The 22,039-nt window shown below is 42.3% G+C and overlaps 4 protein-coding genes across 7 annotated transcripts in view; 3 read left to right on the top strand and 1 right to left on the bottom strand.

Moving 5' to 3' along the window:
• Positions 1–9: 9 nt before the first annotated feature.
• vps36 (vacuolar protein sorting 36 homolog) lies at positions 10–6,035 on the top strand. The gene is made up of 14 exons (XM_086226798.1): positions 10–192; positions 652–720; positions 856–926; positions 1,274–1,388; positions 1,483–1,572; positions 2,191–2,277; positions 3,096–3,128; positions 3,323–3,400; positions 3,581–3,715; positions 3,803–3,868; positions 3,997–4,061; positions 4,378–4,462; positions 4,545–4,621; positions 4,720–6,035. The coding sequence occupies exons 1-14, from the start codon at positions 97–99 to the stop codon at positions 4,799–4,801; spliced, it is 1,149 nt and encodes a 382-aa protein (XP_086082924.1). The 5' UTR covers positions 10–96; the 3' UTR covers positions 4,802–6,035.
• A 433-nt stretch (positions 6,036–6,468) lies between these two features.
• Positions 6,469–15,157, top strand: thsd1 (thrombospondin, type I, domain containing 1). Of its 3 annotated transcripts, XM_086179013.1 has the most exons (9): positions 6,469–6,728; positions 7,630–7,728; positions 8,816–9,210; positions 9,306–9,954; positions 10,252–10,413; positions 10,547–10,961; positions 11,040–11,541; positions 11,619–12,275; positions 13,279–15,157. In XM_086179013.1, exons 2-8 carry the CDS (start codon positions 7,677–7,679, stop codon positions 12,264–12,266), a joined length of 2,823 nt encoding a protein of 940 aa, XP_086035139.1. In that variant the 5' UTR covers positions 6,469–6,728; positions 7,630–7,676; the 3' UTR covers positions 12,267–12,275; positions 13,279–15,157. The 3 variants fall into 3 exon arrangements, with proteins under 3 accessions (XP_086035139.1, XP_086035138.1, XP_086035137.1); XM_086179012.1 differs by lacking the exon at positions 13,279–15,157 and having other exon boundaries at positions 6,469–6,687; positions 11,619–12,931; XM_086179011.1 differs by lacking the exon at positions 13,279–15,157 and having other exon boundaries at positions 11,619–12,931.
• Positions 13,115–17,858, bottom strand: fgl1b (fibrinogen like 1B). Of its 2 annotated transcripts, none has more exons than XM_086179019.1 (10): positions 17,765–17,858; positions 15,463–15,652; positions 15,300–15,395; positions 14,853–15,105; positions 14,583–14,742; positions 14,225–14,322; positions 13,998–14,086; positions 13,791–13,916; positions 13,593–13,657; positions 13,115–13,445 (listed from the first exon to the last, which is right to left on the bottom strand). In XM_086179019.1, exons 2-10 carry the CDS (start codon positions 15,466–15,468, stop codon positions 13,265–13,267), a joined length of 1,074 nt encoding a protein of 357 aa, XP_086035145.1. In that variant the 5' UTR covers positions 15,469–15,652; positions 17,765–17,858; the 3' UTR covers positions 13,115–13,264. The 2 variants fall into 2 exon arrangements, with proteins under 2 accessions (XP_086035145.1, XP_086035146.1); XM_086179020.1 differs by lacking the exon at positions 17,765–17,858 and adding an exon at positions 17,657–17,716.
• The window catches only part of tpte (transmembrane phosphatase with tensin homology), a 5,733-nt gene continuing 941 nt past the window's right edge, over positions 17,248–22,039 (top strand). The window contains exons 1-18 of the mRNA XM_086179015.1: positions 17,248–17,536; positions 17,818–17,902; positions 18,035–18,115; positions 18,206–18,253; positions 18,359–18,520; positions 18,793–18,912; positions 19,416–19,515; positions 19,608–19,671; positions 19,783–19,847; positions 19,965–20,025; positions 20,109–20,190; positions 20,297–20,385; positions 20,514–20,575; positions 20,658–20,738; positions 21,349–21,454; positions 21,533–21,630; positions 21,716–21,811; positions 21,904–21,974. Coding sequence (XP_086035141.1) covers positions 17,856–17,902; positions 18,035–18,115; positions 18,206–18,253; positions 18,359–18,520; positions 18,793–18,912; positions 19,416–19,515; positions 19,608–19,671; positions 19,783–19,847; positions 19,965–20,025; positions 20,109–20,190; positions 20,297–20,385; positions 20,514–20,575; positions 20,658–20,738; positions 21,349–21,454; positions 21,533–21,630; positions 21,716–21,811; positions 21,904–21,974 — 1,433 coding nt within the window. The 5' untranslated portion in view covers positions 17,248–17,536; positions 17,818–17,855. The remainder of the gene's footprint in view (positions 17,537–17,817; positions 17,903–18,034; positions 18,116–18,205; positions 18,254–18,358; positions 18,521–18,792; positions 18,913–19,415; positions 19,516–19,607; positions 19,672–19,782; positions 19,848–19,964; positions 20,026–20,108; positions 20,191–20,296; positions 20,386–20,513; positions 20,576–20,657; positions 20,739–21,348; positions 21,455–21,532; positions 21,631–21,715; positions 21,812–21,903; positions 21,975–22,039) is intronic.

Raw genomic sequence — 22,039 nt, 5'->3', positions numbered from 1 at the left:
GCAGCAGGCCAGTTTTAGACAGCGTACAGGAAGTAAACATGAAGTGAAGCGATTCGGCGAAGAGGGATAAACTTGTCCCCGACCGTAATAACGAAAATGGACCGTTTTTTATGGTCAAATGGGCTCTTAGAAATAAATGAAACTCTAGTTATTCAACAACGAGGTGTCAGATTGTATGACGGCGACGACAAGGTAGTTTTCTGTAATGACTGACTGGTGCATACGTTTGTGGCCTGACAACAGCATAGCTAAATCAGATGCACTCCTGTTGATGTTACTTTTTACAGAATAGTGACGGTGCACATCAGATGCTGATTAAAAAAATACCAATTTTTTGGCGTTAAGCAGCGGTGCTACAGTAACTAATTCTTTCATGCTGGGTGTAATTTCCTTTTTCCATTCAGTGTTTGTGAAAAGTGTTGATTTGTTTTGTGGGTTAATTCCGAGTCTGATGCTGCTGTTTAACTGTACTGAATCGTAATGTACTAGAGGAGCATATCATTTCTCTCAGTATAACAATATAGTACAGCTCAACAGTACCTCACATTATAACATCCGTTCATGATTTATTGCAAGGCTGTGACATTATAATGTCGCACATTAGCTTATCTAGTTAACTTGTGAGTGTATATTATGCTGTTTTCAATCTAGGCTAAGCTGGATGTTGGAGTCGCCCTGTTGAGCACCCATCGGTTGATCTGGAGGGACAGTAAAAATCATGTGAGAGTGCACTGATCATCATATATTAATACCTGACTGTGCTGACCTCCATTGATAGTGAGAATATGTTTGGTAAAATATCTTTTTTAAAATTATTTAATCTTGTGAGTATTTCTTTATTTCTCTGACCACCAGGAATGCTGCATTGCCATGCCCCTGTCACAGATCATCTTCTTTGAGGAGCAGGCAGCAGGAATAGGAAAGAGGTGAGTGGCAGTCAATAGAGCTTGTGCTGCAGAGGGAATTCTTGACCAAAACACGAGGACTAGGATTTCAGTATTCACACACAAGTGGTGTGCACAACATTTGATCTTTTGCTTGTCTTTTACAGCAAACATGGCCAATGACCACTTTATCTGTTTAACACTGTTAGCAATCATGTGACTGTAGAACACTGAATTTAGGAGATTCTGACTTCTGAACCATGTCAAAAAAATTCCAAAACTGTTGAAAGCCAAAGTCAAGAATGAATTTTTATCTAGTATTATCCCTGTCATCTCATTTCACAAGAGCAATAGTCCATTCATTATTGGTGTTTTTTCTTTTTTTATAGTGCAAAAATAGTCATACACCTGCATCCTGCACCTGCCAACAAGGAACCAGGTCCTTACCAACACAGCAAGTACTCCTACATCAAGCTCTCCTTCAAAGAACATGGGCAGATTGAGGTAATCCCATTTATGTAACCTGCTGAAAGAGTTTTTCATTTTTTTTAATTGTAACACTTGGTACTCATTACTCAATTGGCCTTTTTGCTTGCAGTTTTACCGGAGGCTAACAGAGGAGATGACCCAGAAGAGATGGGAGAACACACCGGTTTCACAACCCATCTCCACAGTAACTGGTTCTCAGGTAAGAAGCTGAGGAGAAATTCCTCCTGACTAGATTGCATACGTTTCTTCCTGGATCTTTTTTTTTGTCTTCATTGCATGACATCCTGAGGAATTTTTAGATTGAGATAAAGATTAGAGTGTTTTGTTTCCTCACTTCAGGATTTTAAGCACCAGCCAAACTGACGTTCAACCATTTAAAAAGGTGACGAGCACCTTCAATACCAATTATATTCCACAGGGTGGCAGTATTGTCAATAGATTCACAGGCCTGGAAACGGAATTCCTGTGTTTTTTATGGTTTTTCAAAGAGCTGCATAGTTTTGTTGTTTTGACACTTTCCTGCCCAACCACACATGAATCGTAGTGACTGTGTCGTTAAAACTGCATCATGATAAATTATTCTTGATGAAGTTGTCTCTGCTCTTTCATTAGATTGTGTCTTCAAATTTAAATACATTTTTGCCAGTGATGTTGAAGCACTATGAAAAAACCCTCACAAACTGTCGTAAACAATCTCGCCACAATTTGTTCCGTCCTCACTGTTTGTCTTTCCTTTGCCTTTCAGCCGTGCTACCAACTTTTTTGATAGCTCGCATCTTTCACTTGGTGTGTTTTTCTTTCCTTTGTGGTCACGCAGGCAGGAAGGACACGTGCAGTGGGGATTGTCGGCATCGAGAGGAAGATAGAGGAGAGGAGGAAAGAAACAGACAAAAACATCTCTGAGGTAATACAGGCCAAAACTACAGAAATACTGAGAAAATGTGTAAGAATTGAACTTGTGGGTGGTGACATCAAAACCAAAACATTAAACAGACATTGTTTCATACCCAAATATGGTGAAAGAGATAAAGTTGGGTCATGCTGTCATCACCCTCTTCAGAGCTCTGAAGCTGTGGATTCAGCTCCAGTCTGAAGAAGTCTGTGGTTTTTGTTGGTTTGTTTGTTTGTTTTTAACTTGTCACCGTTGGAATTCAGAATTACTGGCATGAATTCAAGCTGGCTGTATTCCTGCGTAGACACTTGCACGTGAAGATAAATGTGTTGGGGATTTCACAACATCAGAAATGTCAGTGTGGTGACATCTATGATGTGTTTTTTATAGTTACTGTTGGGCATATTTTTTTTGATCTAATTTGTTGAGAACATGTTGACTAAAAATGTTACATTTACAAAAACCTGGCCGACAATATCTGCTGTTATTGGCCTTTGGTAGATGAATCACTACCTGTGTATGTGAGTATTTATCTATCTATCGATCGATCTGTGTGTCTGTCTGTCTGTCTATCTATCTATCTATCTATATATCTATCTATCTATCTCGATATATAGATATTTAGGCTGATGTATTGATATCGTAAATTTGTCACTATTTAACAACATCAGCCCCAAAAATCCTGTATCTGTCAGGCGCTAATATTTTGCTTCATTGGATTAAAAATGGGGTTGAAGGTTCAATTTTAACATCCACCAGATGGGTAAATGACATTTAAATTGTAGCCATGAGGTTTTGTGGTTTATTACATTTGGGTTATTTCGTTCCAGGCCTTTGAAGATCTCAGCAAGCTGATGGTGAAGGTAAAGAATGCTTTCATATGTCTTTTGAAAATGTCCTGTAGTTGATTTATAGAAGGATGACTTTGTTTGCCTGTTGGTTTCTTATATTTGATCTATATGTAATTATAGGACGGTAACCATGCATATTAAACCTATCGCTTCTTAATACTGTACGCAACGGAAGATACTGAATGATTATCTACTTTAACGAACAGGCCAAGGAGATGGTGGAATTGTCCAGATCCATAGCTAACAAGATCAAAGACAAGCAAGGGGACATCACAGAGGATGAGGTCAGAAGTCTTATCATGTGACTCAGACACAGAAGTACAAAGACTTTAGCCTCCAGCTCTCACTGGACTGTTACACATGATTTGTAAATCTGATATACATATGAAGCATAAAAATGATGTAACAGATCAGTTGGTACATTTTGCCATGATGTTTATTATCTGTTTACTTCTGCTATACAGACGATCCGCTTTAAGTCCTACCTGCTGAGCATGGGTATTGCTAATCCTGTCACCAGGGAAACACATGGCTCAGGTACTCATTACCACATGCAGCTGGCAAAACAACTGGGAGACATGCTGCAGCCCCCTCTAGAGGTACGAGTGTGCTGCTCTGACAGAATGTGCACCCATAAGCATCCTTTATTCACCACACTCCCTTTCTACCTTTCGTTACCTTCTCAGGAGCGCGGGGGCATGATGGCACTCACCGAAGTTTACTGTCTTGTCAACCGAGCCAGAGGCATGGAGGTAATACTGGCACGAACTTTAACACATTTATTCTGTATCTCACAGACATGCTAATATGACGTTACATATCAAATATCTGCGCACCCTGTCAGATACTCTAGTCATTTTGTTTTAATCTCTTCACACAGCTTTTATCCCCAGAAGATTTGCTGAACGCATGCAAGATGTTTGAGTCGTTGAAGCTCCCACTGAGGTGAGTTTGAGTTCTGTTGCACGTTTTCATTTGTGCGCAGATCAGGCGTGTTTTATTAAAGGGATAGAGAGCAGAGAAAAATCAGCCAGACTCTTCCTGCCTGGCTTCCTGTTGTTGGAAGTGTCGTCCATTTCCTGCCACTTCCCAGGCTTTTGTGAGAATATGCCGGCGTGTCTGCTACATTGCACCCAGTGCTTCCATATTGCTCAGCGAGTCCTCTGCTGTGGCCTCGTAAAAGAGACAAAAATCAGTTTAACATTAAACCCCCATCCATCTCTTGCACTCACATTCCTTCTTCGTTGTGTCTCTTTTGTAGGCTGCGTGTGTTTGACAGTGGTGTGATGGTTGTCCAGCTGCAGTCCCACAGTGAGGAGGAAATGATAGCTTCAGCGCTGGACAGCGTAAGCGCTATTTTTACAAACATTATGAAGACGGTGATAAGTCCAGGACCGAGCTTGACCTACAGGTCCTGTTTATCCGCAGGTTTCAGAGAAAGGCTCTTTGACTGCAGAGGAGTTTGCCAAACTGTTGGGTCTCTCTGTACTTCTGTCTAAAGAACGGTAAGTCATCTCACGTCCCTGTTGGGCCCGATTGTATTGCCGACTGGCAACCTTTCCTCGTGTTCTTTTATACAAATGCTCCTGTCTGCTCACTCCAGGTTGCTGCTGGCTGAGAAGATGGGTCACCTTTGTCGAGATGACTCTGTGGAGGGCTTGAGATTCTACCCAAATCTCTTCTGAGACTTGTACATCATTTATCACATAAAAGCGTATCAAAACTATTCGGACTTCCTTGTGCAGGCAGAGTGAGCCCTGTTACAGTGTCATATCATATTATGCATATTATTACACACAACACACACTTTATGTCTCGATAACTGTTTTTCTATCTAGAATCAATTCTGCATTTACTTGTAAACTACAAATCCTGAACAGGTGTAGATTTGCTCCACTTGTTTGAGAAATAGTCGTTTTGTGTAATAAATGGGTTTTGGAAAAGTGGCAAGATAAACAGTGTTATTTTTAATTCCCTTCTTTTTTTACGTATTAGTTTCTATTAAGTTAAAAAAGTACAAAGTGCTTTGTAGCCAAACGGTAAAGAAATCTAAGACGTTTTAAGGGTAATAATCTGGTAAATACTCAGTTTGTCATGTCACAAGTAACAGCAGCGAGTTTGTGATGTTGCAAAGAAACACTACCTGGTCTGAGAAGGTGGGACTTTTGCTCCTGGAGTTTTTCAAATCTCTGCATGTTCCCATGGGGATTTTCACACACAGAATAGAAAACATCCTTGTTCCCATTGTGAACTTAGCTTAGACAGTAAACGGCGTTTCATCTCCAGAGTAGCTTCCTGTTTTTGTCCCACTCTCTCCGCAGACCTCTCCAGCTGATTAGATTACCCTGCCATGTGGTTCGCTCATTGATGAACTCAATTGGTAGCTCAGGGAACCTGGAGGACCGTCTGAAATTAGGCTGGACGGGTCTTTTTTTTTTTCTTTTTTTTTCTATACCAAACGGTTCTTGTTCTGGCGTTCTGAGAATGACTGTGAGTGACATTATGTGGTTAAATAAACTCATGACATCGACATATTTAATGTGGTCTCGTAACGAACCCTCAACATCTGGACTCGTTAATATGTGACCGCAACTTCAAGTGAGCTATAGATTCAGCTGCCTCTCATATCGGTACGTGATGTCATACTTGAGCTTCCAGGAGACCAATAAATACGAACTACAATCCTCTTTGTTGCCTCACTAAACTCATCTCTCACAAATGCACCCCTATAACGTCGCTGATGTGTTTGAGAAATAAGATTTAAAATATCTCTGTTGCAAAGATCACCTTTTTTAATATTTTATTTAAACCCTCACTGATATTTGGGGTCAGACGTTTATTTGTTTCGCCATCTGTGTTGGCCGTCTTGTGCATCAATGAACACTTCAGATCAATGTGTAAAAATATTTGACCAGCCGTTACCGTTGTAAGTAGATAAGATCATTCATGTGTAGAAATGAGCTCTGCCATTAAAGCGCTGAACGTGAACTATTGATCACAAAAATCTTGAATTATTCAGGCTTTATTTATTTTTTTCCTTTCAATTCTCACAGTAAGCAAAAGTCAAAACTCAGTTCAAAAGGCTAAATTTCATTCTGTCGGGTTTTGGTTCAAAAGAAAACATCATTCAGAGGACAAGCACAGCTGTTCTCTGCTTCTCTATTAACATTTCATTTGATTAATAATAAAAGTATTGTGTGGTCAAATGTGGGATGGAGGAAGTGTCTCTCCAGCTACTCTCAGCATACCAGGACAGAAAGTTTCAATATTCCTATTCAATAGAGACAAAAATATATGATTTTAGTTGTGATTATGATTATTGTTGTTAGCATAATCACTACACGTGTGTCGGTGTGTCCCGGATCATTCACTAAAAAACTAAAGGCATCATAACCAACACTAATAATGAATGTCGCCTGTCACTGTTGACCGCGAACGAGGTGAACGCGCGTCCTCTCGCACGCGCTTAACGCTATCGGCGCGCGCTCCCGGATACCCACACGTTCGGTGACGTCTCAGGACCGTCGGTGACATTTATGAGCTGTTTCTCACCATGACGAGGCTTGAGAGGGTACGTGTTTGTCGAAAAGTGGAATAATGGCCCGCTGAAGTGTGAGTACAGCGGCTATATTTTACGACACTATGTACAGGTTTCTGTTAACTTTTGGTCTCTATGGCTGCCGAGCTAAATTTACCTGAAGAGTTTATGTTGATACAGTTTTGGGCTAATCAATAAATGCCCTTCAGGACAAAGGTCAACAAATATGAAACTGTTTTTGTATGAATTATTGATAATAACGTGAAACATTATGAACATTTTATTTTGAAGAGAATTGTTTTTCTAGGTAAACTAAAGCTTTATGTGATTGGGCAAAGAGGTTTTCATTTGTTCTAGTTCAATTTGATTGTTACAAACAAAATTATACTGGTTTTGATTCATTCAATCAATCGATCATTTCATTCTATTCAGAATAATAGCAATACTAAACCGAATTTGCCTTCAGCTGCTTTACAATCGGCCCACAATGTATACAACCTCTGTTTTTAAAATCTCATCAGGGTGATTATTAAAAAATAAAAAAATCCCAAGAAAACCTTTTAACAGGTAAAAAAAAAAAAAAAATCATAGATCTCCACAAAACCTTGAGTTTCCATCAGAATCACAATTCATGCATGTGATTCCTGGTTTGTTTCTGTCAGAAAGTGTTTGCAAAGGAACAATAGAGTAGCTCAGGAAATATGAACATTCAGTAGAGAGCTACACACTGTGGGAACACTTGCGTATGTGTAGTTGCTGCTGCTCTCCAGACCCATTGTGAAGATGGACGGAAGAGGAAGAGTTCACCGTAAATCCAGAAAACTCATGGTCACGGCTTCACGCTCTGGCTTTTCCTGTTATTCATGCCTCTGATGAATGTGCTGCTCCCGCCACATTTTCTTCTTCTAAAAACGCTAGTGGTTGTTATGTGCTGTTTTCTTTTGAATTCTTTCTGTTAATCTTCTGACTTGGTAGAGGTCGGGGATGGTGGATAAGGAGAGGACAGGGGCAAGGACATCGGAATGCCACAAGCTGTCTCACTGCTGACCTTCCTGCTGGCGCTCACGGGATACGGTGAGTGTCACGAAATCTCTCTTCTCAAAGTAAATCTGAGGTAAAAGTGTGTAGGCTACTTCAATCTGGATTTATGATGTCAAAAATACATTGGAGTTGATCTAGTTGACACTTGAGGAGCTCACTGAGAATAAACCAATTTATACCTAAGAATTGAAAACCTGTGCTGTTTTTTATAAATAACCCTAAAAAATGGAGGTTGTATAGATTCTTTTCTTTTTTTTTCAATGATTTGGTGTGTTGTCCAAAATTGAAATCAGGCGGAACACAGAGTTCTTCCATTGATCGTTAAAGTTTCGGAGGGAATCTTACACCCTGGTTTATAGGAACGAGGGAAGCGGGGCTAAAGGAAAAGAAGTGGAGGGGGTAAGGAGGGACGGTCAGCCTCTTCCTCTCCACACACAGGGGGATTTAGACAGCAAAATACTGTAGCTCTTAAAATAACAGGCTACCCAGCTGCAACATTGTGCTTCAATTATATTTCTGGAGGGTCAGAGGTGAAAACTGAGCTGCGTTTGATGTGACTTATTTGTATTGATGAACATAATGGACGAAAAGACAGAGTTGTCGAAAAAAAACATTGCAGTCAAGTTCCATTTCTGTCTAAATTTTCACAAAATAATTTTGAGATGATTGTGTCTCTCCAAAGAGGCTTCCATAAAAATAATATTTAAACTGCACTTGTCTGGGTGAGAGAATCTAAAGATGCACTGTTGCACACTTGGCCCTTGGCAGAAGCACTCTGAGTGGCTGCGGCGCATCAAGCATTAAGGTTTGTGTGTTTTGTTTTTGTTGTCAATTAGTCACCTTTTTTATGCAACACAAACAGAGAAATCTCCATCTAACTAACAGGATATATTTCAGCCCTTTATTCCACAATCTGTGAGTGAGCACGTAAACATCAACCATTGCCATCAGTGAATGTCCTCCAATTTGGAGTTCAACAAAGTGACTATTGGGCCATACTGATATATAGTTGATAAACCTGTGCATCCATGATGGAATCAGAGTGAGAATTTTTGTTGTGGACATATCTGGAATGTGTTGTGGTGCATGACTTCTCACTTCTCTGCATCCCATCTTGTAGCTTTGGCGAGGCTCAGCATCTGGCCCTCCTTCCATGTTGCCCTGAGTAACGCCAGTGTGTTTGTGGACTTCAGCACAAAATGCAACAGCAGCGCCATCCGCAAAATGAGCCTTTCTTTGATCAACATGGAAACCAACACCACCCTCATAACCAGGACTCTCCCTAACAATCAATCTGCTGGTCGGGTGGAGTTCAACTGTTCGTGCTTCCTATATGCAGGAACCTTCCGGTTCCTGCTGGGGCAGACCAGCACCACCACAGTTTCCAGTAGAAATGGCTCAATGAGCGACAGCATGGAGAGCACCACCTGGTGGTGGAGTTCAGAACTGCAGGTGCAGTGGCCCACCTTTCACATTGCTGTAGAGAGGGCTGGAAACCACTCTGGATCTTTTCAGGTAAGACAAAAAAAAATTTTTTAAACCTAAGTTGGTTTACAGAGTACAGCTAATTCCAAAATGTCCCTAATATCTTCTCCCCTGTTTCTCTCTAGCTTGGGATATCCACCAGTGAACACTTCCAGGCTTGTTCCAGCATCCTGGACTCTGCTCTCTTCCTAGAAGTTAGCTACATGGAGTTCAACCAGATTGGACGAAACAGTATCGATAAGGTCCAAGCCCGCACTCGACATCCAATCAAACCTCTCCGTTCTCAGACCATCAAGCTGTCCTGTGCTTTCCCTTTCATGGAGAAAGACTTTATCAAAGTGGCTCTACGGTCTCCTCATACAGCACAGGAAGTGAAGAGCTCTGGGCCTCTTTACCTGTCTCGTATCTTCTCTTATAAACTGCTAGTGGAAAATGCTAACGCGTACAAGAGTGGCTGTGAGGGCACTATGATTGTTAAGCTGATAACGCCACCTTGTGCTCACATTAGTGGGAAAGTACTGCTTTATAAAGATGCAAGTGTTGGAGGAGGGGTTTCCCCTGGGATGGGAGCAGGAGGAACAGCGTTGATGGGACCAGAGGAACCGTCTTCTCCTCCATTGGCCTTTAACTGGCTGACTCAGGGAGAGAATGAGACTGAGTTTAACTGTTCCGTGTTTGACCCAGGAAGAAATAAGTATTGCTTCCGCTTTGTGTTCAACTTCAGTCGCTCCCCGAGTCCAGCACAGACATGTTTGGTGGTTCACAGGACAGCAGGTGAGATTTCAACCAGATTGTCAATGTTGTAACACATTCTGTAAAAAAGAGGGGTGGAGGTTTTGATACAGGGCTATTGTATTATGATGTATTAGTTTTATCTAGTCATACCTGGTATGTTAGTATACATAAATATGCGAAAATACTTCCAATTTGTTATGTATTCAGTTGATATTGAAAAATCTCACCCTTTTTTAAATATGGAAAATGAAAACACAGGAGATAGAAACATAAACACAAATGTACTTCTTCATCTATTATTTAACCACGTTTTGTTGGTTTGTGTCTTTTATCCAGAGTCTTGGGGCCCCTGGCAGCAGTGGAGTATGTGCAGTGTGACTTGTGGAGAGGGTGTAAGGGAACGTGTACGGGAGTGTTTGCTGCCCTCTAGTGTGGGAGGAGTGCAGTGCATGGGCATGGTGAAGGAACAGTCCCTCTGCTCACTGGAGGCTTGTGTTGGTCAGTCTCTTCCCCCAGAGTTGCACTTCCTCTTGTATTTTCTCACCTTGCTTGTATAGAAAATACAATTCCAAGAAATACCAGCAGGACAAAATATCAATTCTTAATTCTGTTGCTTCTCTCTCTTCCCCAGTTTTTCCAACTGCTTCAACGTCCCTTCCTCCTGAATCTGTTGGGCTCGCACCCCTAGGTGGTAACATGGTGGTGGTGGTTGGTATATTGCTTTGCCTCGCTGTGATCCTGGCAACTATTGTGATAACTGTTTGGAGAAAGTTTTGCCAGACCCCTCAGTGCAGCTCTGTCCGTAGAGGCTCCATGCATTCCCCTGGGGGACGCAAACTCTCTGATGAGGCCTCCATCTGTGGGCACAGCCTTCAAAGACCGAGTGTCTCTGACAGCCGTGGTCCACCAGCAGGCATGGGTGCAGCCCAGTTTGACAGGCCGTCTCCAGGCGGCCAGCCTCTCCCTCAGACCCTGGTGATACCAGTCTCCCAAGACCCAGAAAGATTGTCTCCCACTGGTCAGAAGATGGTGCCCCCCATATTTGGGTAAGTGTGAAACAGTATTTAATCAGACATTACTGTTAAACCTGTTTTATTGACAGAAACATCAATGTGTCTCCCCAGGTACCGCTTAGCTCAGCAGCAGTTAAAAGAAATGAAGAAGAAGGGACTGAAGGAGGCGACACAGCTGTATCACGTCTCTTCAAGCCCAGTCCACGACACCTTGCAGGAGACATCCACATCACCCACCAGTTCCAACATTCCTTCACCAACTGCTCCTTCCGCACCTCCTATGGGCCCCCAGGACAACCACAGCCATTTTCATGTTACAGCTCCTAAACCAGACAGACTTAGTCCCAGAGTGGAGATGGTCTTAGGTCCTCCCATATCTGGTCATGCAAGTGGGGGTAGCTCAAGATGGCGTGACCGCACCGCTGACTGGGTGGAAATGGTGGAGAAAAGTGGATTAGCAGGTCTCAGAGCAGGAGGAGTAGGGGGAGATGCAGGAGTGGGAAACTCATATAAAAATCCCAATTTCCGCCGGACATCCAGTTTTAATGATACTAAACCCCAACTTCCATCCTCGGCACTCTCCAGACAGTTCAGAGAAAGGAGCATGACACAGGTGAACTTTAATTGTGGTTTTCTATTACATTCTAGGTCACATGTTTTGTGAAGATTGACAAAGATTTTCTTTTCTAGGTGGGATCTCGGACGCTTCCTGAAGGAAGCTGTTGGAGCAAAGGAGGAAGGCCATATTTCCATTACCCCATTCCAGAGCACGGGGCCTCTGAATGGACTAAATTCAGACCCCAGAGAAATGACCAGAGGAAGCTCCAAATAGAAGCAGCTGCTTCTTCCCAGAGCAGTGAACTCAGACACATGGGGACAAACACAAACTTTATTTTACCATCTGAGAAACATTCTAAAGGGGACCTCAGAGGCTTTGGGGAAAGGGGAGGGAGTGGAGGGACAGGTGGTGGCGAGGGCATCTCAGGGATTGGAGGTCCAGCTGCAGGGCCTTTGAATTCTCATGGAATGAACCAGCTGTTTGTGGATCGGGCAGAGCGAGCTGAACAGAACTGGAATCGCCGTGGCCCATCACCGATCCAGAGAAACATCCTGGCTCGGAAATTAAAGGAGGCTCAGTCATGCTCTGGGGTCAAAGGGCGCCAGCGCAGCTCCACCTTCAGTGTATCGTCCTCAGAGCAGAGGAAAGGTCGGTGCCACTCTCTGCCGATGTCTGGAGGCTACGGCAGCAGCGATGGCTCTTCTTACAGGCTGAGTGAAGCCGAGCAGCGAATGTTGGACCTAGACCTTCCCTTAGCCTTTACAGGCGAGGAGGACTAGATCGCACAGGTTTGTAGTCGCACACAAGCATGCATTGATATGTAATACTGCCACATATTGTCCAAGAAAGTCTTGTTTTAACACAGACGCGTGAAGATTGAATTGTGTTAGATATTTAGGGACTTTGCTCATCTATGGGATGATAACATTTTTGTTTTATTATTTCACTGTAATTGTTTTTAAAAGTTTAGATTGCAGTATAACTGAACATATTGTATAAATCACAAATTTCATGGGAAAATTCTACTTCTGGTGAAGTGTCAAAAGCGATTCTTCACCCCCCAAAAAATGGTATTGTCAAGTTTTCACAAACGGCTGTCTAATAGTTGGTGGCCGCAGGCACCCTTAGCTTCAAGCTAAATGTTCGTGTCTGGTTCTTTCTGCGTTCTGGAGTCGCAAAGAAGTAAAGTGGGGACAAAAAAACAGCTTCACAAGCTTAAGGCACCTATATTTGTGTACATGGAAAGCTACAATTTGTGGGTGAAGTAACGCTTTCCCATGGTCTACTACTTACTGTACCTTTGTATGTGTTGCTAACTACTGGCCCTATGGATGATGCTAAGCTAATACAGAAAACAGGTTAGTCTTGGTTCTTCATGTAGCTCACACTGTATAATACTGTGCTGCAGGGAGAACCAGTCCTAGTGACATGGTTTCCAGGAATTCCAATGTGTTATGAAGACACAAGCCTCTCTTTAGCTTTTGTGTCGTCTAAGTAATACAGTTGGTTTTTTTTGGTTTGGTTTTTTTTTTGGGGGGGGGGGGGTGGAAAAGGGTTCCAGAGCAAAAGTTGTTCAAAAACAGTCAAATGTGAACATAAATGAGACATTGTGGCTGAGATGCAGCTTGTTTTATTTTTTGAGTAATGTCACAGATAGTACATGATTGAATCCTGAAAAACAGGAGTTTCTTGTCTTAAAACCAGCTTCAATTAATAAGGAAGCAAGAAAAGTACAAAAAAAAATTAAATGTGACATAATCTGTCTTCTCCCTCCATATCACACTTCCCCAGCCCCACTACCTACAGTGTCCAAGAAAAACAACGGCCGAAATTTCATGGTGGTGTGTCTAAGGGAATACCAAAGACCTTTCCAGGTCCCCCACACCACACCGTTGTCATACTGACCCTTGTACCTCCCTCTGCGGTAGAACTTCCCATTCAGGTTGGCTGCATGACATCTGAAGAGACAGAATTTCCATTCAGTTTCAACTGTGTGGCATTTTTTACCTTTAATTATACAAATGTTCAATGTTGTAGAATAAACATGCTTCTAGAAAAAGAGCAACCATTCCTATCACAAAACGACCATTTGTGTTTTGTCTCACCTGTTGTACCACCAACCTGCTTTATTCTCCTGGGCACAGCTGCCCTGAAGGTAGCGGTCATTGTCCTGTCAATTACCACCACCACCACCATCATCATCATCATCATCATCATCATCATCATCATCATCAACATTTTCAACAGTGTAATTCAAGTCATTTTAATAACTGTACAATGCTAAGAGGCTCCAGATGGCTAACCTGATCCCTGGTGCTGAACTGCATGCCACTGAGGCAGCCAGACCACTGCTCCACCATCCCTCCACCACCTGTCAGAGCATCCCCAGCTGGCCCACTGTACAGCCCATACTGGAGCCGATACTTATCCTGGAGTTTGGACAAATGAATGTTTGTTGGCACGGTTACGTCTGAGAACAAGGAAGTGTTCTGCAAAACTGTCTTACATACGGCCTCATCAGTAATCCGGAAGTTCTCATAAAATGCATAAGTTCTGTTTCCATCCCAGTCCATGAGCTCTATCTTTACCAGATTCTTACCTTTGGGACACAGACAGAAATAAAAATCAGTGTCATTAAAATATAATACTTGATGTAAAACAAAAAAAAATACATATTATCCATTTTATTTAGGATGCATTATTCTTAGGTATTTGGATATTTTCATGAATTGCTGACCTTCAGAGAGTAGAGAATAAATGTGCTCATTCCCCAACCAAAACTCATCATTCCACAGTTTGAGGTCACCAAAACCATCTCTGTAGTCCACCCAGTCTCTGTAATCGGACGAATAAGACAATTTTTTCCCTCAAATAAATATTGCGAGAATACACAATGCAAATACACAGATCTCAGCCCAAATCAATGACACAGTCTACATGCAGATTTAAAAAAAAACTCCTACTAATTAATATTATTTTTCTTTTCAGGATCATGTAATTTGTAACTGTTATTTCTCACCTTACACGAATCACCTGCATAAACAGTGTCAGCACCTACACTCTAATAATAGGTCACTTTTTCTCCCTTCAAATACCTGTCGAAGTCCACCTTTCCATGCCGACGTCTCTGAAACACCGTCCATCCTCCTCCATCCTCCATATCACAGTAGACCAAAATCGGCTCTTTATGTAACTTGGGTCGGATGCGGTAGAAACCACTTGATGGTCTCAGTCTGTCATAGAGTTCAGAACAATCTAAAAAGACAACAGTGAAAAACTTCACATTGCATATCAGACTTATAATTTAGTTTTGTTTTTTTCTGTTTTTCTTACATTGCACATACTAAACAGAGATCTTTTCTTACCTTTGTCATAGACAATTAAACTTCCTGCCGGTGGAAGTGGGTTCCTTGTGTCCAGTGTCCCGTTGCTGTTGTTTTTTACATCAGCATCTCGGCCCTGATCGGGGTGTGTGGTTGTCTGTGCATGTTGAATTGGGCGGAAGTATTTGTGCCTCTGTAAGTGCTCCACCTGCCAAGCCCCAATGAAGAGTTGGTTTTCCAGTCTCCTTATGCTGTGCTTGAGAGCTGCAACATCTGGCCCACACACATCTGCTGCCTTAAATGAGGAAAAACTGATGAAATTGATGCCTTTTTTTTCTCTGAATAACAATTATACAAGGAGAGGAAGTCTTGGGTGGCTTCTGTTGGTGTCTGTTTTATTTATGAAGTTGTAAATACAACCACCTGCCTCCTTAAGGCACAGTGCAAACACAAAGAGGAATACATCCGTTCACAGAGAGGATAACCTACTGAGAAATGTGCCGATGACGCCGTTGGGAACGCCAGACCCAACAACATTAACACAAGCATGCCTTCCAGAAAGAAATTCCTTTTTGCAGTGCTGCTCTGAAAAGACCAAATACACAGTTAGAACAAGATACAGACACGTTAACCAACACGTACAAGTCTCTACCTTCATTCTCCTCTCGTTTACTCCAGGTGCAGTGTTCTCTTCCTCAGAAATGTGTCAGTTTTATTTATAGGTGGGGTTGGGTTGGTTCTCCCTGGTCCACATCAGAGAGAAACCAGCTGGCCAACCATGCCAAACATTGACTTCAAGCCAGTAGTCTGTCTTTTCCCTCGTCCATCGGTTATTGCAACATCTGGGAGAGCAACAGATCCCAGTGCTGAAAATTTCCTTAAAAGACAGATGCACAGCAAAAGACTCCTTCCTAAATACCAGAGATACTTGTGTAAGGAGTAGTTTTTAAAATTTCACAATATTTACACTAGTAATAAGACATGTTCAAATCATATAAGTAGCACCCTCTTTAAATAAACTATATAAATACAAAAATATGGAAATTATGTTTGGGTCATATAATGGTTATGTGGCAAATGGAAAAGGTGTGAAGTAAAAAAAAAGAGGCAACAGTAGCGTCAATATTCCAATAAAATAATAATACATTTGTGTGTAGATCTGATATCTTTTTTTAAATTTTCAATTAGTCCTTTTGTACGTATGAATAGATGGGCCTTGTATGCAACTGCAAATTAGAGTTTGAAGACAGAACCAACAAGAGCAAAGTGAGAATTGTAAGAGCAAAGTCAGTCATTAGTCAGAGAGAGATTGTGACATCACCCTCAAATAAAGACCACTGCAGTAATTAACAGAGGAGAAAAATATGGGATGACCATCCCAAGTACCAAATCTGCAAACACCCTAACCCGCTGGTTAAACAGCGACCCCTAACGTCGAGATTTTAGAACTGCATGTTAACCAATTTATTGTTTACGGCGACCGTCCTGTTAAGCAGTGATCCATTCCAGTTTATGGTAGCAATAGCCTTTGGTATTTGTTTATTCATTTGTAAGTTATTCAAAAAGAAATAAGCAAACAAACAAAAACCCATTGATGTACATGGGGATGCATGAAATAAAATATGGAGAAAAATGGAATAAAAAAAAAAAGAGTTGTATATTATTTGTCCAGTCGAGTTCAAAATATCTGCTATCTAATTGAAGTCCCTCAGTCACATTACATGGAAGCTATTAGCTTCATCATATTTATACAAAAGAGAGTACACACTAAGACTGAATAAAAAAAGGTGTGCCAGAGTCATCCAGTCTAGTATACCTGGTGCTGATTTGGGTTTAGTGGGTCAACATACATGGAGCTTTAGAAAAAAAAAAAGAGAGGAAATTTGAATTAGAAGATCAAAATACAATATAAGAAGCAGTAGGATTCAGTCAAATAAAAGAGATGTGTCTCATTTGTGGAGCTGAATAATAATATATGGTGATGATTTGAGGTCCTAGAGGCCAATCAAGCAATGGGCCCCTCTTATCATCTATGGAACTATCTATCCAAACCACACAAGCACATTGTCCTCTTAAAACTTTCCATACTTTTGTGTGTGTGTGTGTGTGTGTGTGTGTGTGTGTGTGTGTGTGTGTTTTAAATTTTGATGATATTCATTGTGACTGTTTTCAAATTCTGATATAATTCTTGGCTACTTTGATGCTTTCAGGCTGGTTGATGTGAACCTTGGTAAAAGGAAAAGGGGTAGAAATACACATGATGATGATGATGATGATGATGGTGGTTATTGTTACTATAAAATAAAATAAAAAGTGTGGCGTCTTGTGCTACACAACTACTTGAATTTTGGACCAGTTATTGCAAATGTGGTCAGAACTGCACGCTTTTGTGAATGTGGAGCAATGTCACTTTAACTGACATCTGTACTAATCACAACCAGATGTTGCAAAAGGAGGAGGGCGCCTGAGAGGGCCGGGGCCCCACTTTAGAGACACAGCTCACGGCTTTAGAGATGAAGAGAGGGAGAGAAAAAAGAATAACGGGGAAGCGATTTTTCTTTAACTAAAGTTCAGGAAGTGTGAAAGCGCTACGTTAGCAGAAACGATGAGGAAAGTGGATGGAGAGAAAAGCGTTCACCCGGTTAACCTTTGAACCGTCTTCCTTTAGTCATCACAAGCAGAAGTCACAAGATTCCCGTATAATTTCCCGAATGCCTCTCCTAACGGTAAGCAGCAGCCGGTGCGAGTTAGCTTGCAGCGGCTAACTTCAACAACCATTCCTTGAAGACGACGTAAACGTCGGTTTAGCCTTCATGAGCTGAAGTTGGAGAGTTTGCGTTGCTAACTTTAAATGTCGCCGTTCGCCTCCCTCCTCGTTAATCCCGTGTGTCGCTGTCTTAACTTGCTCATTCTTTTTAACGTTAAGAATTTACGTAATTGCTACGTCAGCGTACCTCTCGTGGTAATCAGAGGAGTTTTAAATCCGTGCACACTTGTTGCCTTCTAGAGACCTCACTTTGAGAACGTAGCAGGAAGACGCATATCATGTCCTCGGTGCATTTCAACCCAGGGTCGGATTCAGGTGTGAACGGGTGAGGAGTAACAGACCTTTATGTTTTCTGTTTGTAGGATGGTTTCATCTTTGAACTCCTTGTTTTTGCACAGACATTCTTTTTTTTTTTTCCTCCATCGTGTGCGTGTGTGTGCGCGTGTGTGTGTGTTAGATGCATTGCAAAAATGGAGGATGCTAAAGTAGAGATTGATGATGGGAAGGATGAAAGTGTGGAACCAGACACAGTGTATCAGTAAGTTGGACAGCATGCGTCTTATTGTTAACAAGTAATACAGATGTGCATTTATTGACCAGCATGACTTCATTTCTTACTTGTTTGCAGCAACATCCGGAAGAGGATCACACCTTTTGTTATGTCTTTTGGATTTCGGTGAGTGTCTCCGATGTCTCGGGATGATGGCTCAGACCAGACGTGTTTGCTGATGCTCAGGTCAAGTTTTTGTGTGTGTGTGTGTGTGTTTTTGTTTACCTCCAGTGTCTTTGGTGTGATACTGATCCTTGTCGACTTTGTGCTGGTCATTGTTGACCTTTCGCTGCCGGCTAAGAGCAGAGAGGTGGGAAATACTCTCGAAGCTGTGTCCCTTATCATCTCCTTCTTCTTCCTCCTGGATGTTCTCCTGAGGGTCTACGTTGAAGGGTGAGCACGAGAAGCCACACAGTTATCGGTGTTCCAACGGCTTGCATGTGAAAGTGAGAACAAGGCTTTTTTGGGGGGGGGGGGGGGGGGGGGTTGTTTTTAAAGGAGTGATGCAAACAGTCAGCAGAAACAAAGCCTGATTAGCTGTTACACAGGAAGCTGTTAAGAGGAAGCTGGACAGGAAGTGGAGTGCATGAATCAAGCTGGGAGGCTCAATGAATACAAGCACACTGTCGCTAAATAAATAGCAATAAAAACCTCTCACTTTCCAGGTTTAAAGTGTACTTCAGTTCCAAGCTGAACATCATCGACGCCTGTGTTGTGGTTGTCACACTGGTGGTCACCATGATCTACACCTTCAGTGACCTGTCGGGAGCCAGCCTCATCCCCAGGTACCCCAGTCCTCCGCACGCTCTGTCTGTTGGATCCCAGGCGGTGGGTTCTTTTGAGATGGTTTGGGATGAATCACTTTGTTTACTATAAATCTAAAGAGTGTTGGATGTCATAATCCTAAAAATGATTGTGTTTGATATCACACACTGTCTAATTAGAACTTGAAAATTCTTCTTCTTCTCCTCATAAACAAGGAATGAAAAAATTCAGCCTTATTTAACCTCAAGCATCAAAAAACAAATATTTGACATTTTGGGCCTTTTAGGATACAGTAAGAAATTAGTGAAATTTAAAGGCAAATTCTGGGTTTGTCGGCTCGAGGCTGTCGGGAATGGAGGTGCCTGACGTAACGTTGCAAAATATTCCCTGAAAATACTAATCGTTATTGTCATAATCATCCTAATCCTAGACTGACGCTGCAACTGTATGGCCATTAGGCAGATTATGTTAATATGCGTTGTATGATTTGTGAGTATGTTTGTCTCCGTTCTTTCTTCACCAGGGCAGTTACATTCCTGCGTTTCTTGAGAATAATAATCCTGGTGAGGGTTTTCAGACTCGCTGCTCAGAAGAAAGAGCTGGAGAAGGTCACCAGGAGGATGGTACGTTCAGGAAACTTTCCCCTGGAAGGTTAACGGTGTAGAATTAGAGTTGGTGTCTCATACATCAGAGTCATTTTTTTTTCCACCCGCAGGTGTCTGAGAACAAGAGGCGCTATCAGAAAGATGGTTTTGATCTTGACCTCACTTATGTCACAGGTAGCAACAACAGACCACACCCAAAAATCCAAGCCTTTCTTGAGCATGCTGGTGTCAATTGTAAATACACTTCCTGTAAGTGTAACACTGCGATTGACTTCACTTGTTTAGACCGTGTCATCGCCATGTCTTTCCCCTCATCTGGGAAGCAGTCCTTCTACAGGAATCCAATCAGGGTAGAGTTGACACATTCAAATCACTTGAAGCATTCAATTATGCTCAGTTTTCTGTAATTATATCCCCTTCTCTCTCTCTCTCTCTCTCTCTCTCTCTCTCTCTCTCTCTCTCTGCAGGAAGTGGCGAGGTTCCTAGACACTAAACACGAAGGCCACTATAAAGTGTACAACCTTTGCAGTGAGTCGTTGCTTCTCGTCACATGCACTGGCTTTTCTTCTGAAAAAAAAAAATACACAAACGGCACCATCTTTGCTTCGCAGGTGAGAAAGGCTACGACCCACAATTCTTCCACTACAGGGTTGAGCGGGTGTTCATTGATGACCACAATGTTCCGTCTCTGGGGTGAGCAACGTTGACATGACTCATAGTTATGATACTGGTGCGTCCCTGCAGGTTGCTGAGTCGGCGTACTCTTACACGGTCAGCGTTTAATGAGTGTGTGTTTCAGGGACATGCTGAAATACACGGCAAGTGTGAGGGAGTGGATGTCCGCTGACCCCCAAAATGTCATCGCTATTCACTGTAAAGGAGGCAAAGGTGATCCCTCTGCTTTTTGATTCAATCAGTTATTTGACCTAAAGACGCATGTTGGTTGTTTAAAGTGGTAACAGATGTTTTAACACAAGTGTTTTGGGGTTTGGTGACGCGACTGCTCTGTGTCACAGGTCGCACAGGTACTTTGGTGTGCACCTGGCTTATTGACAGTGACCAGTTTGAGAGTGCCCAGGTAAAGCTTGATAGGTGTTGGAACAAGCTCCTATTTAGTGAAAATGAATCCGCTGAATTTAAACATCCTCTTTGCCCCCCAGGATAGTCTGGAGTATTTCGGTGAGAGGAGGACAGACAAGAGTCGCAGCTCCAAATTTCAAGGAGTAGAAACCCCCTCTCAGGTACGAGCAACACACTCGGGTATCAAACTTACTAGTGCCCACCAGTGATAGTATTAAAAACTACAAGGGTGCAAATTCTCAACGACAACACCCGTGATTCAATTAGTCTTACAATGCCAGACATCGGAGATCTTCCCCTGCTCATGTCTGGGGATCTCTGAATACCGGATAATTGCATGGCCGTTAGCAAACCCACGCTCCTCATGTTTTGCCAGCGATGGAATGATCAGTGACTCAACTCGGCCAACAATGCCCGTGTTGCTGGTAGGACGTCCTTGAGTGGTACACAAGGACTGCATGTGCCCGAAATGCTGCCTTAAGGACTTTGATTTCCCCCCACTTATGGCAAGAACCTCAGAGAATGTTACCGTGATCGTCAAGCCGAGTGTTCAGAGGCTGACCTGTTAGCCACCGATGTATTTGATGTTCATTCTGATGTATCGCATTAGAAAAGGTTGATGGAAACAACCAATGAACTAACAAACATGCACATTTCCAATTTTTTTTTCACTCCAAATCATTTGGTGGAAATGCAGCTAACTTGCAAAAGTTGACTGATATTTCATTTGCTAGTTAGTTTATATTTAGTTTCTTGTGTGTGAAACCACAGAGCAGGTACGTGGGTTATTACGAGATCATGAAGACTAAGTTCAACAGACAGCTGCCTCCACCTCAAAGCCTACGAATCAAGAGCATCCGCATCCACTCCATCGCAGGTAAAACCCAGCAGGACCCTCAGTCCTCCTTGTCCTCCTCCTCTTGTGCTAATGTTCGCTCCTGTCTCTCACCTCCAGGTGTGGGTAAAGGGGACGGCAGTGACCTCAAGGTGAAGATAATAGTGAGGAAAGAACTCGTATTTCAGTGTGTGTGCGCCAAACAGGAGAACTGCACAGTAAGATTCACACACACACACACACACACACACACACACACACACACTATGGTCATACTGACTGACTTGTCGATGGTGTGTCCAGGTGTTTCCTGACGTGGGCAGCAACGCAGCAGTCATCAGCCTCCAGAATGGGCCCGTGGTGGACGGGGATGTGAAGGTCATGTTTGAATCAAGTGCTGTGAGTGTTTTGCCCTTCAACCCGTTAACTAGACATTTGTTGGCCTGACTGCACGATTCAAATGACCTGACACGTCACATCCTTCCTCTCAGGGTATTCCCAAAGGATATGAAGACGTTCCCTTCTACTTCTGGTTCAACACCTCCTTCATAGTGGATAACAAGTAGGTGTCAGTTGATATTCTTATCATTATCATTATTATAAACTGTCTCTCAAAGGTTTTCATAG

Source organism: Aulostomus chinensis, chromosome 15, assembly GCF_037954235.1.
Source record: "Aulostomus chinensis isolate RoL2024-O1b breed Wild chromosome 15, RoL_Achi_v1.0, whole genome shotgun sequence".
In the NCBI taxonomy this organism is placed as follows: Eukaryota; Metazoa; Chordata; class Actinopteri; order Syngnathiformes; family Aulostomidae; genus Aulostomus; species Aulostomus chinensis.
This window is presented reverse-complemented; position numbering and strand designations above follow the sequence as displayed.